General features: G+C 46.6%; 1 protein-coding gene and 1 pseudogene across 1 annotated transcript; both read right to left on the reverse strand.

Annotated features, from left to right (window-relative positions):
* Positions 1–9,181: 9,181 nt before the first annotated feature.
* LOC123082661 (uncharacterized) lies at positions 9,182–9,764 on the reverse strand (annotated as a pseudogene).
* A 269-nt stretch (positions 9,765–10,033) lies between these two features.
* On the reverse strand, positions 10,034–10,579 carry LOC123082663 (NAC domain-containing protein JA2L-like). The gene has a single exon (XM_044504952.1). The coding sequence runs from the start codon at positions 10,577–10,579 to the stop codon at positions 10,034–10,036; it is 546 nt and encodes a 181-aa protein (XP_044360887.1).
* Between the last annotated feature and the right edge of the window lie 10,114 nt (positions 10,580–20,693).

The following is a 20,693-nucleotide window of genomic DNA, read 5'->3' on the forward strand; positions in this document are numbered from 1 at the left end:
TCTCTTGCGCAAGCCTGAATCTCAAGTAACTAGCTTTTTCTTCAAGTCTGTTATCGAAACCTCTCTGGTTGCCGCCCGAGAACTCTGACACTTGGGTCTGACACTCTGGCCACTCGTCGCACACTCCTGGAACCTTCCCTACATACACGGTGTAGCACTTCTTCGCCATCGATGATCTCTGGTTGGTCGTAGCTTAAGATAGCACTATAAAGAACACCCTTGATGGTTGTGTAATCCTTTTTCTTTATGTTCTTATATGAGTCCAAGAAAAGAGCATGGGAGAATCGGGGATAAAGAAAGATGAGGACGGCGCACAGTATACCTCAAATTAGTCTCCACGCGTGCAAAGGAATGACTAAAATCTAAGAAAGTATGTATGTGTCACAGAGAATATCCGCGGATGACTTACATGGGATGATAAGGCAGGAGAAAGACTCCTTGTCCTTATTGGCGATCATGAAGTCAGCGATGTAGTTCCTCGCATATTTACGGTGCTCTGCGTAGACTGCCAAGAAGGCCTCGTGCATAAATTACGGGTCCGCGACTGCGATATAAGATATTAGCTCACTCTTGATGATCTAGTTCATGTGCAAGGCATAAAGGCGGACGAACGTAAAATCTAGCTTTGTCATGTGAATGAAGAGGTAACCAAATTGAAGGAAGAACTTATCAGCGGGAAATGTCTGGATGTACAACATTTGCTGCGGCACGTTAACCATGTAGAGCGGGTATCCTGGATTTTTCGAGAAGAGAAGGCTTTTCTCTCTCGACAGCACATCGTCATGAAGTATCCTTAGATCTTCATCTATGCCCTCCAGCGCTGCCTTAGGTACGATTGGATCACCGGGGACATGGAATTTCGCCGCACCTTTGATAGGTATACGGTTTGCAACCCGAGGCTACGGAGGCGGCTGGCTGATAGAAGCAGCTTTGGCCCTAGTAGGGCCTTTCCTCGATCTCTTCCTATGCTTCTAGGTACCGGAACTGAGACTAACATACCGTGCCTGACCACCGCCCCCAGTGTTGTCGGGCACAACGTTGCACGACCCTCATGTTGTTGATCCTGGATTGAGGCGGCATCTGGAGGCGTGTCCTGCGAGGATTGCATGAAGAGAGACTTCTCGCAATCAACCTTAAAACGTTCCTGATCCAACAATTCAGGCATCAACTCATCATGCTCAAATCCTGAGTCGTTGTGTTGAGCCATCAATTCTCCTTCGTCATAGCCGCCAGTATTGAGAAACCGTAGAGGGTCATCATCCTCGTCCATGACAGCATTCATTGCTTCTTCGATGCCGGCGACGTCATCAACCACTAGTGGAGCCTCTTCCTCACGTCGTCCGCTATCACTCGGGACGACAGGTGCCGCTAATTGGCTAGGTGGGGTGGTGTTAATACCATGCTGAGGTGTTCTTCTTGGTGTGCTCCCGGCCGCCTCCAGACGAAGGAGACCCTTCAGCCACAACAGGACCCAACTCTTACAATCACCACGCCGCTGCGGTGTCTCATCGTCATACTCCCATAGTGGTACCAGAGGAACCAAATATTCGTAGCCCGCTTTGACACTGGCCACGAAAACCTTGAATACGCCATGGGGCATCGGCCGGCTGTGGAAGAGCATTCCCTCAGCTTCACTATCGTTTTCTTTCCCGCGTCCACCTTCTGGCCGCTGATGGTGTACGGTATGGTGCAACGGGTTTCGTCGCCCTGTGTGTGTGTGTGTGTGTGTGTGTGTCGAAGAGGGCCGATGTGACAGGTAGTTACCGGGAGGGCGTCGACCTTAGCCAAAGACGAAGCCCCGCCGGGCATGCGAGAGACAGAGGACGGGCTGCTATGAGCAGATGCGATTGCGTGAGCAGGTGCTAGTGCAACATTCACCAAGTTGCTCCCGACTGTATACTATAGTCGGCGGCGATTGATGTTCTGGTGTCCTGGTCCTACGAGGTCTTAGCACGACGACGTCCCGACTGTATACTACAATAATGTTTGCCTGACTCCGATATGGGAGGGGCGATGACGGCGGTGTGCCTTTGGCTCGTTTCAGTGTTTTCAGTCATTGCTAGGAGGTCTACGAACCTAGATGTAATTCTTGTTCCTGATGTCCTTTGCACTACCTTGACAGTTGATGAATAGAATAAAAATTGTCTCGTAAAAGGAAAAATTGAGACACTTATTTTAGGACGTATTTTAGGACGGAGGAGTATATACAAAGATTGGCAAAATCCTAAGTGCTTATTTACATAGGAGTTGTAGGCGTCCGCTTTTCTTTCTTCCGCCAGAGGAAAGAAAAGGCGATCTCTCCGCCAGGAGTCTTCCCTGCCGCCGTCCGGCGGCTCCCCTCCGCCGGCGCCCTCGGTCGTCGGTGGTGAGGGGGGTCGCCGGATCCACGTGTGTGGATCGTGTTTTCTCTCGTAGATTAGGATTTTAGGCCATTCATCGTCTTGGCTTCGGCGGCGGCGATGGCAACATTGAATAAAGTTTCGTCGGATCCTATTCCAACGAGGTGATCAGTCCTATGGTTGGAGATGGATTTGGAAATCAGTATGTTCAAGCAAAGATGGCGTGGCGGCGGCGACATCCTTGTGGTCAACCTGTGTCCTCGGGCTCCGTTGTTGCGACGGTGTTTGCTCCAGAGCTGGCGTGGAGCTTGGGAGGTAGTCCAGGAGCGGATGCAGATTGTGGTATGCATCGGCGGCTTCTGGAAGATGGTGGATCGCGTGCTGGGTTCGCGGTTCGTGGATGGCGGATGTGGTTTTCTCCTCCGGCGTTCTAGTCGCGTGGGGGTGCCGGATCTGAAGTTTGATGGTGTGTCCGGGGTGTTACCCCGGTCTGATTCGTTCAACGATAATGGTTTTGCCTTTGGTGAGCCACCTTTGAGGTCCGCAAAGCTGCATATCAGCGATGGAGCCGCTACGAGCTCGGGTGTGAAGGTGATCCGTCATTTTTTTCCTTTGGTGGCTGCTGTGGTGGTTCCAGTGGCAGATGACGGGCGTTGGTGTCAAGTTCAGAGGTTTCTTCAATCTTGATTGTAATTTTACCTCTTGGTTGTTGTTCCTTTATGCAAAGGCTAGATTTCTGCTGTCTTTTCAGTTTCGCTAGATCGGTCAGGTGACTTGTACTATAATACTTATGATATAAATGAGACACGTATTACCATGAAAAAAAGTAATAGGGCTTACATAAGTAATTTTTCTATAAAAAATTGTACTCGCAAATAAGCGCATAGCGTAGCATACTATCGATCGAGCTGTCAATCCATTTTCTACTAGTGATCGCCATGCCCACATCGTTCCTTTGTCACTACACGCTGTCTCTTGACCCTCTCCCCGCCATCTCTCCTCCATGCTACTGGCGGAGCCCGTCCGTTCATGTCCATGCCACCTCCCTTCCCTTGACGGCGTCACCGCATCCTCCTCTCCCCTTCACGGCATTGGTCGGCCCCTCCTCGCCCCGCCATCTCTCATATATATCATCAAGGCCTCAATTCCCTCGACGGCGTCACTCGCGTCCTCCTCTCCTACCACGGCATCACCGGCCTCCATCTCTGCAAGACAACCTCTCATGTCGCCGCATCAGCACCGAGCTCTCGCGCTGGCTGATCTTCTAGTCAAACTAATGGTCAAAATTTGACTAGCAAAATATTGGTCATGTAACCATCATTTAGAGCGGAATCGGACTCTACTATGTAATCACTAAATCCAAACCTTCAATAGAACCAAATTTTCAGATATTTCTGTCATTTCTTTTATTTTTGTTGGTACTAATTTTTTTATGTATTTCTAACAAAATCTTTTTGTCGATTTTAGAAACAAAAAAGAAATACCCATCTCACAAAAAAAAGTGTCCATCGCACGGTACCTGAAAAAAAGTGCCCATCGCACGGTTTAGAAATTAACTGTACTCACAAATAAAAGTACGTAGCATATGTACCATCGATTACAGGCAGGATCTTTCCCAACCCTAACCTCAGGGCGCCGCCGATACACGATGTGGGCATGGCGATCGTTCCTCGGTCAGCCTCGACACCTCCTTCTCTGACAGCCGCTCTCGGCAGAGACGACCTGATCGGTTCACGAGGATACACCTCCAACTCCAACTCCAATGGAGATCCGCACGCCGATGCCAACCGGCCGAACCCGGCTGTGGCGATGAAGCGGCATCTATACGTGGTTCTGGACGACCACAGACACAGCATCCATAAGCTGGACCTCGCGGATGACGACGATCTGGATGGCAGCACGCGGCGCCTACCAGAGCCTCCGGTCCTCCGCGTGGCGGCGTGGCGCTTCCCACTGTCCGCGACAACGTGGAGTTCGCCGCTGTGGGCAGTAGCATCATCGCCACATCTACCAGCATCACCACGGACCTGTCATGGCAAGATGTCAGCGCCGGCGGCGTCCTCATTTACGACACCAAGACGGCGGCACAGGTCGTCTCGCCTTACCTCCCGAAAAGCCTCCTGTTCGGCTACCGGGTAGCCATTACAGTGGGCGACAGGCTGTACTTGCTCGAGTCATGTGGGCATGAGAGATATGATAAGTACGTCGGCCACGGCAAAACCATTTTTGCCTCGGGCTTGCACTGCCTGACCGCCCATGCCCATGGAGGAGACGATGACAAGATCTGGAATTGGCAGCCAGTGTCCGCTTCGTCGCAGTGGCGTTGGAGTGCCAAGGAGAATCTTCTGATGCTCCCCTTCGACGCCGGTACCATCCTGGCGCATGCGGTGCGTGCCCCGCTAGGAACGGCCACGCACAACCACCAGATCTTGGTGTCCGCTTGGCGCTGGGACGTGAACAACAAGGTGAACACTCGCAAGACCTTCTCTTTCAGCACGATGAGTCATGAGTGGACATGCCTCGGCGACTGGCGGCTGCCCGTCGTCGGCTACGCCCACTACGACCGTGGTCTCGACGCATGGCTCGGTCTCGACGCTGTCGATGATGGCTACCTCTGCGCGGGCAATGTCTTGAGTGCTCCGTCTGAATGGAAGCACGGCAGGGACAAGTTGTTTTGTCTCAACGAAGACGCCGCAGCTGGCTGGAGCCACGTCGATACCAAGCTCGTGCCCGTGTCATCTCCCGAAGGCGGCGACAGCGAGTACTGTCTCATGGAGCGTCTAAGGCCTGAGGCTGAGACCGATACAAGTGCTTGGCTGACGGCGAAAACTGTCTTCTCCGGCTCACCTCTTTTTGTGTGGAGCGTGGCGACGAAGGTGAGCCGGTTGGTCACGGCTCGCCGGCGCGCTCGCTCTTACACCGTGTCTAGGTATAATGAATATTTTGAAGCTCAAGCATTTTGGTTGTAGTAGTTAATTCTAAATAAGTCCGCTGGTGCCAAATTTACTTTCATGAATTCAATCAGAGGTTGTTGCTAATAGAACGTATTGTGACGAATTTCAACTTTGGCAATCCTCACTTTACCGTTCCTATATATTTTTTCCTGGACGTTGTTCAGTTTGGAGATCCTGGGTCTGGGTGGGCATCAGTCATCTCTGTCTCCAGCAAGTTTTGGGGTTTTAAACCAAAAAAAAAAAAACAGAGGCCTCTGAAATCGATGAATATGGAAAATTCAGACGAAATAAGCAAATAAAATTTGAAGTTTTAGACGAAATTCAACTGGCTTCATATAAAGTTTGATTGAATTTTTTCAGGGCGATACAAGGTAAAGATAACTGACACAAGAATTAAAGGGCAATGTTTCGGCTTTATTAATCTTGTCTAAAAGATATAGATTGGCATGTTTAGGACCATCATGGATAACAACATCTAGGAGAACACATTTTGTAATACTCGTTCAAATCCAATATGCCCCATTTTTTATTATTGATTATTCCAATACATCCATTTATTCTACAGATTTATATGCAAGCCAAGAATTTGACCAGCCGCTTGTGTACATAGTGTGCTTCCTCTGGGGCTTTGACATATTACCCTCTGTGCGATATATTATCTAGCTCGAAGAACAGAAAGGAAAATCCAGAGTGTCAATGATATGTATTATTTGTAGTTGTAGGGGTGTTGGAAATAAATGTTTTAGCACCAATGGAGCAGTTGGTAACCTGGTACTCCTGTTTTATTTTCGTCTGATTTTATTTAGCCTCACCTCCCACCACCCCGTACCACTGGTTTTTATCTATCTACAAAACTTCCCTCCCACTGGTCTAAGCCGGTTATCAATCTTTGGTAATGCAATAAAAGTCAAACGGGAATAAATCAGATCATGGTCGGCAGTCAATCTCAAATCTGCTGAGTTTTGGTAACAGAATAAGTTCAAATGAAAGGATGGGGGGACGTTCGTATACATAAGGATGGTAATCTCCATCACATAACAATTACTCTAGAATCAATCACGGTCATAATCTCCATCGCATACATAATTACTCCAAAATCAATCACTGTCATAATCTACATTGCAAAAATAACTATTCCTTCATAACCATGCGAGCACCTCGCCCCACCAATCTCACCTCCCGTTTCTACCATCACAATTGATTTTCTCGCGTTCTCTCCTGCACGCACAAAAAAAATTCGCCCGAGCCTCGACCGTGGGATGGGACTCATCTGCCACACATCGCATGCTCCGCAACGACGCCCAGCGGAACCTCTTCTTCGACGCCCCACGCACCCCCTCGCCGCCGCCACCGACGACCTACGCGTTCGCCTCTACGGCCTTGATGATCGTGCCCGCTCCCGTGATGTCCTCGCACTCAAGCGCCGCCCGCGCATCCATGCCGACTTCAGCCATGTCGAGGGGGTTGAGGAGCCCCTCGACCCGGCCCTCGCCCTCGCTTGTGTCAATGGCCCTGCCCATCTTGGCGGGGTCGATTCCCCCATCGCCCGACTCATCTTCGACGAGTATGGCATCAGTGGGTACACCGCGATGTCTGTATGCTTGGTGGGTTCCAGAACACCCGTTGACGTGTATGAGGCAGCTCGACCAGGGCAAGGGGCTCGTGCTCGTGCTCGAGCTCAACGAGACGCACTTCGATCTCGGCACCAACTACGAGTTGGACTGTGAGACTGCCGAGCAGGCGGCAGGCTACAAAGACGGAAGTGGGGGCAGTTCGAACTTGTCGCTGCCGGAGACCCTGGAGAGGTGCGCGAAGAGACCTGGTTAGATTTGTTGGCCCCCAATGGTAGATGCTCCATGTGTTCTCCTCTGGTTCCTTGTGCATTATTTGGGTTGTCTCAATTTTCAGTTTGGAACACATAGCCATGAAAAAAACTGATGTCGTGGTTACATATTGGTACTGGGAAGATTTGATGTATTATCGCTAAGCTCTCATGAGCAGGCCTGATTTTACAGATGTTTAGTGCGCCGGTTCCTGTTCATTTTGCAACACAGTCCTGCGATCTAATTGATGTTTCTCTGAATTTATGACAGGTAAACCGCACTAATAACAAATCAGATGGCATCTCTCATGTTGCCGTCGTTTAAAAGGGTGCAATTGTTTCTCATGATAACTATTAGTACCGGGGTCAATCAAATATGAGAATACCATTAAAATTAGAATTAGAGTACTTAGCCTCGGCACTATGTGGAAATACGTGTGTTCTTCCTTGATACAGTGCAATTAATGTTCACCATATGGCTTGATAACCGGACCATTTTATCATTAATCTTAACCTCCTTCCTGTTGTTGGAAATGGCCTTGAGCTTATCTTATTAGCATGGCATTGTTTTTATACTAAATTAATGCAGATAGGTGGGTTGTTGAACTTTAGGCTGCAACAGAGCCACACAGGATGAACTTGACAAGACTTTATACTATGTTTAAGTCATGTCTAATGACTTCTTTGTGTTGTAAGAGAAAAAAATCATTTCTGACTAGCTACGGGTCATGAGTTCTATGAACATCGATGGACCTGCTTGATATATCAAATGCCTTATGTCAAATTGTAGTGCACATGATATTTTTGTCAAACTTCCTTGTTATATCCATTTTCTAGGAAACAAACAAACTCGCTGTGTTCCACATATATTTGAAAACAACACAATGACAGAGAAGCCACACAGATAATCAAAGGGCAATGGATTGAAAGATGAATGATGTAGGGAAACTTGGATGGAAAGGTCTGCTAGAGGGGTGAATGGTGTTTGTTGAAAAAGGGAGGAAGATGCTTGTGTTGGTGGTCGCCGTCCCCGTCGACGATGCCGTAGATATAACTTTTGTGGTTGTTGTAACAAAAAAAACAGTCCGATTAGCACTACACTAGGGTGCTTGATACGAGTTTTCAAATGGCACTAGCACGCGATGCTGCCACGACACCACCGGTCCACCACTCGGACCTTGCTGGCCTTCCTTGCCATGGTCTCCCTCGCCAGTTCAAGATCTAGGGAGGACGGATCGATATTCTCGGGAGACCGGAGAGGTAGGGATGTGGTCGACAAACCAACAATTGGACCACCCGCATTGTATGCTGCTGGCTTGCAGGCTAGGGTTTGGAAAGATCAGGCTAAGATGATGGATCGAACATATATCTCACGAAGAAAGATGGGCGAGTCTAAGAAAGATGGGAAAGTTGAGGCCTTTGAAACATTGGGTGGCCATGCTTTTAGACAGTGTTATTAACTGATTATGATTTGTGCTGCTGCTCAAGATGTTCACACTGCTACATCGAACTTCCATTGTTGCCTTCACGGACGTTTTAGCGGTCATATATTGTTAGTTTGCGTTCTTTTGCTACTGAATTGCTAGATGTTGGCTCTTTTGAACTTGTTAGGCTAGTGGTTAGGTGCCATCACCATCAGGTTTTTGCACCATAGCGCATACGTGGACGCGGTCAATGCACGGTGGGTTTCTTGTTAGACCCATTTCTTCCCTTCCTCATTTCCTCGATACCTTTGTATGCTGGGAAGATGTATATCCTTTATGAGGACTAATGGAAATGGCTGGGATTAGGTCTGTTAAGAAAACAAAAGTAATGGTTACACTTTTCGATGAACAAAATGCTTAGAGCTAGGTGTTCTTGCAGCAAAGTACATGCACCGATCTCATCAGACAGGATTTTGTTTTTGATTCGTCAAGTATTTATTTCACGCTTAGGAACAGAGCAATCGTATCACTAATCATTACGTAGTCTAATATGAATATATGATAAAAGAATATCAATTACTTGATCTGCTGCACATATGGATGGCTTGTTCATCAACAATGTGCAATCAACTGGCACTCGGATGCAAATTCCGCACTTTCCGTCACACACACGGACACTCGGTCCTCACGTGCAACGACGCCGTCGGCGGGGCAGGGCATGCCACTTCCATGTCGTGGCCGAACAGCTCCTCCCATGTGCATTGGAAGCTGCCGTCATCCTCCCCCGCCGTCTCGACGCCTTGGTGGACGTTGCCATGTTCGCCGGCTAAGGACTCCTCCAGTACAGTCGCTGCCATGCTCGGCCGCCTTAGTATTTCCCTGGAGCTTCAGTCCTAATTTTGGAAGCATCTCGGTGAAAACCCCGACTGGATCCACGCTGCCGTCGTCCACTACTCCGGGGGGCAACGTCTCGTCGTCTTGGTCGGACATGAACGAACGCTCGAACTCCCGAAGCGTCCCGCCGGCTTCTTCTTCTTCTTGGATGGTCATTTCTTGGCGGCGTGGGGTTTTGGGACGTGGAGCCTCTGGATGTTTGACCTCGGCGGCCGCCTTTCTCTTCCTCTTGGAACCGGGGGCGTTGATTACCGACGCGTGGGTAATCTCCCTCTTGTGGGGTGAGACGTAGATCTTGCATAGCACCAGGCCGGCCATGCTCGGCCGCCTTAGTATTTCCCTGGAGCGTCAGTCCTAATTCTGGAAGCATGTTGGTGAAAAACCCGCCTGGATCCATGCTGCCGTCGTCCACAACTCCAGGGGGCAACGTCTCGTCTTGGTCGGACATGAACGAACGCTCGAACTCCCGAAGCGTCCCGCCGGCGGCATCTTGTTCTTGGATGGTCTGTTGTTGGCGGCGTGGGGTTTTGGGACGTGGAGCCTCTGGATGTTGGACCTCGGTGGCCGCCTTCCTCTTCCTCTTGGAACCGGGGGCGTTGATTACCGATGCGTAGGTATTCTCCTCTTGTGGGGTGAGACGTAGATCTTGCATAGCACCAGTCCGGCCGCACCGTCTTGTTCGTCGTCGTGGTCGAGGCCGTACTCCTTCATGCACCACCCAACCCTGGTTCTAGCTGCTCCAGGCCTCTTGATCCCAAAGGAAAGATGGTCGATGAGGCCGACCCGTTTACCTTGAGTGTCTAGCACGGGCTTGCTCTTCTCCGAGTGCCAGTTGTAACCCTCGTCGTCATCGACGACACGCTGTCGCCTTCCGCTGCGGCCACCTTTGGTCTCGTGACGACGGAGCGGCGAGAAGAAGTACCACACGCCTCCTTTCCCGTCGTCCTTGTCGGAGCCAGGCGCGTGGGCACGGTTCTCGATGAGGTCCCCGGGTGGCGCGGAGTAGACGTCGGCTTCGTGGATGAAGCTGCTGAAGCGGCCGCTGTCTGCTCCGGCGATCTTCTGACGGAGGAACTGGTTGATGAGCTCGTGATCCTGGGGACTGAAGGTGGAGCCGACGGGAAAGAGCTCGTCATGGCCGGCCATATTGAATCGCCTTCCCTTGATGAGAGCTAGCTAGGGGACGTACTTCTCGTCGCCTTGATCGGAAGGAACTAGCTAAGGAAGGTCCGTAGGTGTGCAACCCTAGCTAGGTAGGTATATATATATGGATGGATCGCGACACAGGGCTATGTACGTGCCTTCCTTGATCAATACACTACTAGAGTGCTTCGGACTCAGGAGCGTCTTCAGTTCGTATACGGATTGCTAGCGTACGCATCTAGTGTATATACGGTCCGTGAGGTGTATGTGATGGTTGTGGCGCTGCAACGTAAGCGTAGAACGACCGCGGGTTGAGGGAGCGAGCAAGCTGGGATTCAGCTCGTTTGGATCCATGCACTGCACGATCTCTCTGTCAAGCGGACGTAAACGATCGATCTAATTCAATGGATCTCTCTCTGTCAAACGCACTGCTTCGCCACGCAAACATCGATCTAATCATCCTTAATTAATAAAGTGCTTCCCGTCTTCAGTTCGTATGAATTGCTAGCGCAGTGCATATCGCTAAGGGATTTGGTTTGCAATTGCATGCAACGAGCAAACTCCAGTTGGCTTCTAGTAAAACTTTGACTTTTCCTATTTCTTTTTTTTCATTTCTCTCACTTTTCTCTTTTTATCACATCTTTTTCCGGCACCTATGCATGCATGGTACTAGTCACTCGGAAAAAACACATGTTGCCTAGTGTTTTTTCATGAGCCGATAATATTTTTTCTTTGGTACTCCCCTTAACCTAGTGTAAGCCTAGAACCTTCCAAAATACACACAGCAACTGCAACCGGCAACTGCGAGCCGAGTACCCTCTGAAACCACACGGCAAGTGCCAGCCTCCAGTAAGACAAGTATATCATCAAACACACACCACTTACAAAAAAAACTCGGTATATTCTGTCATGTGGTCAATCCCACTGCAATTAACAGAACAACAACGGTCTCTATAGGTCAGGTGTCCTCTAACGGCATATTCGGCTTACATAAGCCTTTTCTTTTAAAGGAAAAACCTTTTTGAAGAAAATACCAAGCATTTAAGCCGCGTGTCTGATATAACACATTTGGCTTAGTCTCGTATATTTTCTGCTCTACACTGGCCACTTCCTCTCCCCCACAATAAAATCCACGGGGTGCACCCCACTGGCCTCTTCGCCTCAACCCATCGTCGCCACCTGCCTTCACCCCTCCGTCGTAGTCGTCGACGCCGGCTCCACCGTGCCACCGCCGCTACTAGGGAAAACCCTAGCAGTAGCGCTGGGCTTTTGCCTACCAGTAGCATGGGTGGCCGCGCTACTACTACGTTGCTACAACTAACTTGTAGTAGTAGCGTTGGTTTGCCCAGTGCTACTGCTATATAGCTGTAGCGCGGGACTCCACCCTGCGCTCCTAACCTAACGGCGCTACTACTTGTTAACTAGCGTTACGCAATTTTTTTTTCTGCTACGTATTTGCAATGTGTTTGCACAGATTTTATACAGTAGTCTAATCATATCATAAACAAACAATATTCTCATCATATTATACACATAATAGTCTCATCATATCACCAACACAAATGATGTCTCTCATCATCATCTCAATATAGCGATACAAGTTATGCAACATGTCTCGAATACAAGCAACTCCATGGTCATCACATACACATGTTTCATCATCTATATCTAAACTATGATATAGAAGAGAAGAACGATCACTTTGAGCAAGAGTGTGATAATTAGTACTTGAGGCGCCGGTACTGATCCCTATCTCACGCAAGCCTGAACCACAAGTAACTAGCTTTTGCTTCGCGTCTGCTATCGAAACCTCTCTGGTTGCCGCCCGAGAACTCCGACACTTGGGTCTGACACTCTACCCACTCGTCGTACACTCCTAGAACTGTGACGCCCCCGATTTAATCGTACACTAATCATGCACGCAAATGTGTATGATCAAGATCAGGGACTCACGGGAAGATATCACGACACAACTATAAAAGTAAAATAAGTCATACAAGCATCATATTACAAGCCAGTGGCCTCGAGGGGTCGAAGAAAAGTGCTCGAACATAAACGAGTCAGCGGAAGCAACAATATCTGAGTACATACATAATTTAAACAAGTTGCCATAAGATGGCTAGGACAAACTTGGATACAGATCGAAAGAGGAGCAGGCCTCCTGCCTGGAATCCTCCTAAACTACTCCTGGTCGTCTCCAGCGGCCTACACGTAGTAGGCTCCGGCGTCTGGTTGCGGCATCCGAGAAGAAGAGGAAAAAGGGGGAAAAGAGGGAGCAAAGCAACCGTGAGTACTCATCCAAAGTACTCGCAAGCAAGGATCTACACTACATATGCATGGGTATATGTGTAAAGAGGTAATATCGGTTGACTGGACTACAGAATGCCAGAATAAGAGGGGGATAGCTAGTCCTATCGAAGACTATGCTTCTGGTAGCCTCCGTCTTGCAGCATGTAGAAGAGAGTAGATTGAAGTCCTCCAAGTAGCATCGCATAGCATAATCCTACCCGATGGTCCTCCCCTTGTCGCCCTGTGGAAAAGCGATCACCGGGTTGTCTCTGGAACTTGTCTGGGTGTGTTTTATTAAGTATCCGGTTCTAGTTGTCAAAAGGTCAAGGTACAACTCCGGGTCGTCCTTTTACCGAGGGACACGGCTATTCGAATAGATAAACTTCCCTGCAGGGGTGCACCACATAACCCAACACGCTCGATCCCTCTAGCCGGACACACTTTCCTGGGTCATGCCCGGCCTCGGAAGATCAACACGTCACAGCCCCACCTAGGCACAACAGAGAGGTCAGCACGCCGGTCTAAATCCTATGCGCGCAGAGATCTGGGCCCATCGCCCATTGCACACCTGCATGTTGCGAACGGGGCCGGTGAGCAGACCTAGCAACCTCCATTACAAAGGAAGTTGCTTTACGCGGTCCAACCCAGCGTGTGCCGCTCAGTCGCTCATGTCAAGAAGGCTTCGGCTGATACCACGACATCGAGTGCTCAAAACTGTTCCCGTGTAATTGGTTAGTGTGTATAGGCTAGTGGCCAGACTCAGATCAAATACCAAGATCTCGTTAAGCGTGTTATTATGAAGTAACCGCGAACACCGACCAGGGCCAGGCCCACCTCTCGCCTAGGTGGTCTCAACCTGCCCTGTCGCTCCGCCACAACATAACAGTCGAGGGCCGTCGGGAACCCAGACCCACCTCTACTGGGATGGAGCCATCTGTCCTTCCAGGCCCCATATCCGAATCACTTGCGGGTACTCTACGAGCCGACCTGACTTTAGTCACCATCTGTATAGTATATGTATGTATAGTATAAACCCGTGATCACCTCCCGAGTGATCACGTCCCGATAGTATAGCAAGGCAGACTGACAAGAATGTAGGGCCACTGATGATAAACTAGCATCTATACTAAGCATTTAGGATTGCGGGTAAGGTATTAACAACTGTAGCAACAATGACAGGCTATGCAACAGAATAGGATTTATCGAACAGTGTCATGCTACACTACTCTAATGCAAGCAGTAGAGAGAAGAATAGGCGATATCTGGTGATCAAGGGGGGGGGGGCTTGCCTGGTGGCCCTGGCAAGAAGGAGTCGTTGCTACGTCTTGAGCTTGCGTTGGTTTTCCTCGAAGAGGAAAGGGTGATGCAGCAATAGTAGCGTAAGTATTTCCCTCAGTTTTTGAGAACCAAGGTATCAATCCAGTAGGAGGCTCCTCAAAAGTCCCACACACCTACAGAAACAAACTGAGAACTCACAACCACCACGATAAAGGGGTTGTCAATCCCTTCACGGCCACTTGCGAAAGTGAGATCTGATAGAGATAGTATGATAAGATAAATATATTTTTGGTATTTTATAATATAGATGCAAAAAGTAAAGATGCAAATAAAAGTAGATTGGAAGCAAATATGATAAGAGATAGACCCGGGGGCCATAGGTTTCACTAGAGGCTTCTCTCGAGATAGCATAAGTATTACGGTGGGTGAACAAATTACTGTCGAGCAATTGATAGAAAAGCGAATAATTATGAGATTATCTAGGCATGATCGTGTATATAGGTATCACGTCCATAAAAAGTAGACCGACTCATGCCTGCATCTACTACTATTACTCCACACACCGACCGACTCCTGCCTGCATCTAGAGTATTAAGTTCATAAGAACAGAGTAACGCCTTAAGCAAGATGACATGATGTAGAGGGATAAACTCATGCAATATGATATAAACCCCATCTTGTTATCATCGATGGCAACAATACAATGCGTGTCTTGCAACCCTTTCTGTCACTGGGTAAGAACACCGCAAGATTGAACCCAAAGCTAAGCACTTCTCCCATGGCAAGAAAGATCAATCTAGTAGGCCAAACCAAACCGATAATTCGAAGAGACTTGCAAAGATAACTCAATCATACATAAAAGAATTCAGAGAAGAATCAAATACTATTCATAGATAAACTTGATCATAAACCCACAATTCACCGGATCTCGACAAACACACCGCAAAAAGAGTTTACATCGAATAGATCTCCACAAGAGAGGGGGAGAACATTGTATTGAGATCCAAAAAGAGAGAAGAAGCCATCTAGCTAATAACTATGGACCCGTAGGTCTGTGGTAAACTACTCACAACTCATCGGAGGGGCAAGGATGTTGATGTAGAGGCCCTCCGTGGTCGATTCCCCCTCCGGTAGAACGCCGGCGAAGGCTCCAAGATGGGATCTCGCGGATACAGAAGGTTACGGTGGTGGAAATTGTCTTTCATCTGCTCCCTGCATGTTTTTGGGGTACGTAGGTATATATAGGAGGAAGAAGTACGTCGGTGACCGCCCGAGGGGCCCACGAGACAAGGGGGCGCGCCCTATAGGGGGGGGGCGTGCCCTCCTATCTCGTGGGAGCCTCGGCTGCTTCTTAACTTGCACTCCAAGTCCTCTGGATCACGTTCGTTCCAAAAATCACGCTCCCGAAGGTTTCATTCTGTTTGGACTCCGTTTGATATTCCTTTTCTTTGAAATACTGAAATAGGCAAAAAAAACAGCAATACGGGTTGGGCCTCCGGTTAGTAGGTTAGTCCCAAAAATGATATAAATGTATAAAATAAAGCCCATAAACATCCAAAAGGGGTAATATAATAGCATGGAACAATCAAAAATTATAGATACGTTGGAGACGTATCAAGCATCCCCAAGCTTAATTCCTGCTCGTCCTCGAGTAGGTAAATGATAAAAAGAAATTTTTGATGTGGAATGCTACCTAGCATAATTCTCAATGTAATTTTCTTTATTGTGGAATGAATGTTCAAATCCAAATGATTCAAAATAAAAGCTTATAAAACATAAAAATAATAATGGTTCAAAGCATACTAACAAATAATCATGTCCTATCAAAATAGCATAGCCAAAGAAAGCTTATCCCTACAAAATCATATAGTTAAGCCATGCTTCATTTTCATTACACAAAATACTCCCATCATGCACAACCCCGATGACGAGCCGAGCAATTGTTTCATACTTTTTAACGCGCTTCAGCTTTTTCAACTCTTACGCAATACATGAGCGCAAGCCATGGACATAGCACTATAGTGGTATATCGTGGTGGTTGTGAGGACAAAAAGGGAGAAGATTGTCTCACATCAACTAGGCGTATTAACGGGCTATATGGAGATGCCCATGAATAGATATCAATGTGAGTGAGTAGGGATTGCCCTCGAAGAAAAGTACTACTATGCATGCCCCAAGAGGGATAGATTGGTAGGAAAAGACCATCGCTCGTCCCCGACTGCAACTCATAAGGAAGACAATCAAAAGAGCACCTCATGCAACAAATTTGTCACACAACTTTTACCATACGTGCATGCTACGCGACTTGCCAACTTCAACAAAAGTATTTCTCAATTTCATAATTACCCACTAGCATGACCCTAACATTACTACCTTTATATCTCAAAACAATTATCAAGCATCAAGTTGATCATAGCATCCAATTCTTTTTCTATGATAGTTTTTATTATACCCAACTTGGATGTTCATCATTCTAAGACCAAACCATAGCAAATACCATGCTGTTCTAAGAGACTCTCAAAATAATATAAGTGAAGCATCAGAGACTAGAAATTTCTTCAAAATTAAGACACCACCATGCTCTAAAAAGATATAAGTGAAGCCCTAGAGCAAAAACTATCAAGCTCAAAAGATATAAGTGAAGCACATAGAGTATTCTAGCAAATTCTAATCAAATAGGCTTCTCCCAAAAGGTGTGTACAACAAGGATGATTGTGGTAATATAAAAAGCAAAGACTAATATAATACATGACGCTCCAAGCAAAACACATATCATGTAGCGAATAAAAATATAGCTCCAAGTAAAGTTAGCAATGAACGAAGACGAAAGAGGGGATGCCTTCCCGGGGCATCCCCAAGCTTAGGCTTTTGGCTATTCTTGAATATCTTGGGGTGCCTTGGGCATCCCCAAGCTTAGGCTCTTGCCACTCCTTATTCCATAGTCCATAAAAGCTTTACCCAAAACTTGAAAACTTCACAACACAAAACTCAACAGGAAATCTTATAAGCTCTGTTAGTGAAAGAAAACAAAACCACCACATAAGGTACTGCAATGAACTCATTCTTTATTTATTTTGGTGTTAAACCTACTGTATTCCAACTTCTATATGGTTTATAAACTATTTTACTAGCCATAGATGCATCAGAATAAGCAAACAACACACGAAAAACAGAATCTGTCAAAAACAGAACAGTTTGTAGAAATCTGTAACTAACGCAAACTTTTGGAACTCTAAAAATCCTACCAAAATAGGAAGTACTGGAAATTTTGTTTATTGATCAGCATAAAAACGAATCAATGCAAAAGCACGTTTCTGTGATTTATTGAATTTTTTCTCGTGAGCGGAAAGTTTCTGTTTTTTCAGCAGAATCAAATCAACTATCATCATAGTTTATCCTATAAGTTCTACTTGGCACAAACACTAACTAAAAGATAAAAACACATCTAAACAGAGAGTAGATGCAAGATTTATTAAATAACAGCAAGGAAAAATATTGGGTTGTCTCCCAACAAGTGCTTTTGTTTAAAACCTTTTAGCTAGGCATTGATAATTTTAATGATGCTCACATGAAAGACAAGAATTGAAGCACAAAGAGAGAATCATGAAACACGTGACAAACACATCTAAGTCTAACATACTTCCTATGCATAAGCATATTATAAGCAAACAAATTTGCAAGACAAGCAAAAACTAGCATATGCAAGGAAGAAGAAAGAGACGATAGCAATCTCAAGATGACGAGAGGTAATTTAATAAGATAAAAATTTCTACGACCATATTTTCCTCTCTCATAATAATTACATGTAGGATCATAGGCAAATTCAACAAAATAGCTATCACTGTAAGTGCATCTAGTGCCCCTTAGTGATTTTGGTGTATTGAAGACTTATAGGTTAAGGGACTGATGCATTTGTAAGTGTACACATGTCTATAAGTCTATGAGGAGTTTGATATTTACAGAGAAAGTCGACCCCTAAAAATGAAGTTCTTCAACTGAAGACTTTGGATTTCTGAAGACTTTCTGAAGACTTTGAAGGTGAAGAAATTGGTGTGACCTTGAAGACATGACAATCATTCGAGGAACATGAAGCGTGAAGACTTTTGTTTTCATAGTTTCATTTTATCTTTCTTGAGTCATAGGAAACACCGTACTGTTAAAGGGGGTCGAGGAAATACTAAGGAAAAATTTCCATGTGATGCTCAACTCAAAATCCTACACCTACCAATCCCTTCGAGTGAAGCCATTGGAAATCTCATATAGTTCAGTCATATTCTTCAGAGACAGAGACGAATTTCTTCTGGTCTCTGAAGAATTTGTTCTGACTGAGGAGTTAGGAATTCACCAGTGTGAATTGCCTACACAGTGAGGAATATGATAACCCTGAGGAATTTGAGAGTCAAAATTCCGACCGTTGTTGTGCTATGCCCCAGCGGTTCCAAAATATCTACCCACCTAACGGTCATATCAGACAAGGGCATTTATGTCTTATCATGTCGGGCTGCTCCCAAGGCTATAAATAGCCACCCCCTTCAACCACTAGCTGGTTGGTTGCTCTGAGAGAAACTGACACCTGTCATTTGAGAGCATCCCATCCTCCGAGGACTTTGAGCGAAAATCATCAAGTGAGGAAAACCCAAACCCAACACCTACAAACCCAAAGTGATTGAGCATCAGTGAAGAGATTGATCCTGCGTGGATCTGACGCTTGTTTCCTTTGAAGATTGTGCTTCTCCTAGACGGTTAGGCGTCAAGGTCTAGAGCATCCAAGAGGAATTGTGGATCGCCGAGTGACCAAGTTTGTGAAGGTTCGGAAGTCACCTGAAGACTTGCCACGAGTGATTGGGAGAGGTCTGTGTGACCTTAGCTCAAGGAGAATACGGTGAGGACTGTGTGTCCGGGACTGGCTATCCTCGAATTTAAATACTTAGCCGCTCCAACCAGATGTACAACTGAGACAACAGTTGGAACTGGTCTAGCAAATCATTGTCTTCACTGAGCTAACTGGTTCTATCTCCTCAACTCTTTCATTTCCTCATGTATGTTGTTGTGTGCCTGTTCATATCTATTTGAAGACATTGACTGAAGACTTTCTCAATTTCCTCAGTTCTATTTCTTCAGTCTGTCCGTCTTCTTCCTTGTGTTATCCTGTGTTTACGCTTTCTGTACTCTGTGCTTGTCTTCATTTCATCATGATGACTATGCTTGTGTTCTGTTATGTTCCTTTCTGAGTACTTATTCCGCTGCAAGTAGTTCTTCATTTAGGAATTTCCTCACCAGCAAATTCCTCAGTGAAGAATTCATAAAAATCGCCTATTCACCCCCCTCTAGTCGATATAACGCACTTTCAATTGGTATCAGAGCAAGATACTCCCTTGTTCTGTGTGATTTTGGTTTAACCGCGTGGAGTTTTAGTTATGTCGACTACAGGATTGAGGAACGTATCCTGCCCCATCTTTGACGGTCATGAGTATCCTCGGTGGAAGGCCATGATGAAGAAGCGACTCATGGCTATGGACAGTGAACTGTGGACCGTCACTGAGATTGGTCTTACCGATCTATGCAAGATGGCGGAGGCTCATGATATTCGCAAGTACACTCTACTGAACCTCACGGCGAAGGATGTCATCTGCTCCTGTCTGTCTCGAAATCAGTCCAGGAATGTCATGCACATGAATCACGCGAAGCTAATCTAGGACCGGCTTTCTGAGGTCTATGAAGGTCATCGTACTCGACATGATCCTTGGTTTGATGATTACAAGCATTCTCTCAAAGAGATGACTTTCGCACCTGAATCGTCATCCTCTTCACCGTGCCTCGTGGCAGAGGGTGCCAAGGTAACTGAATGCTACCTTTCCGAATCTAGTGATGATGAATCAGGTGATGAATTTGGCCCCAGCTATGTTAAACTTGCTTCCCTTGCCACTAAACAACAAAGAGCTTTGGAAAAATTTCAGTACATGCTTAATAAGAGTGATGATATGTTGGGTGAAGAAATGGATCAGTCAAAAGCATTGGCTGAGAGTCTTCAGAGACTTCAGTCCAAGTTTGATGCTCTTCAAGATCATCATAATACTCTCTTGTCTAATCACGAGAAGCTTTCTTCTGAATCTCTTCAAAGAAAGCAAGATCTTGAAAAGCTAAGAGTGGATTATGAAGATCTTCAGAAGGATCACGATTCATTGCTTGCTCAATAAATCAGCGCTACCCAGGAAGAATTTTTTCCTCCATGTCTAAAGTGCATTGAACGTGAAACTGCTAATTCTTCACCTGAATGTTCAAATGCTTCTAATGCTACAAGTTCTTCATATGTCTCTGCTATCACTAATTCCTCATCTGAGGACAATGCAAGTATCACTAATGATGCAGGGCTGAAGGAATTGTACATGACAGGCATGTACAAAAGCCTCAAAGGGCATCCGACTCTTTGTGATGTGCTCAAAAAGTAGATCCTCAGCACAAACCCTAGGAAAGAGGGTATTGCCTTTGAGAGGAAACTCAATGCTGATGGAACATATTGGAAGCCCGAGCAGTACCCCAAAACCTCATG

The sequence above is a fragment of the Triticum aestivum genome, chromosome 4A, assembly GCF_018294505.1.
Source record: "Triticum aestivum cultivar Chinese Spring chromosome 4A, IWGSC CS RefSeq v2.1, whole genome shotgun sequence".
NCBI classification, from domain to species: Eukaryota; Viridiplantae; Streptophyta; class Magnoliopsida; order Poales; family Poaceae; genus Triticum; species Triticum aestivum.

What these genes read in the sequence shown, in the direction of transcription:
- LOC123082663 (XM_044504952.1), bottom strand. Translation starts at nt 10,579, where the DNA reads ATGGCCGGCCATGACGAGCTCTTTCCCGTCGGCTCCACCTTCAGTCCC.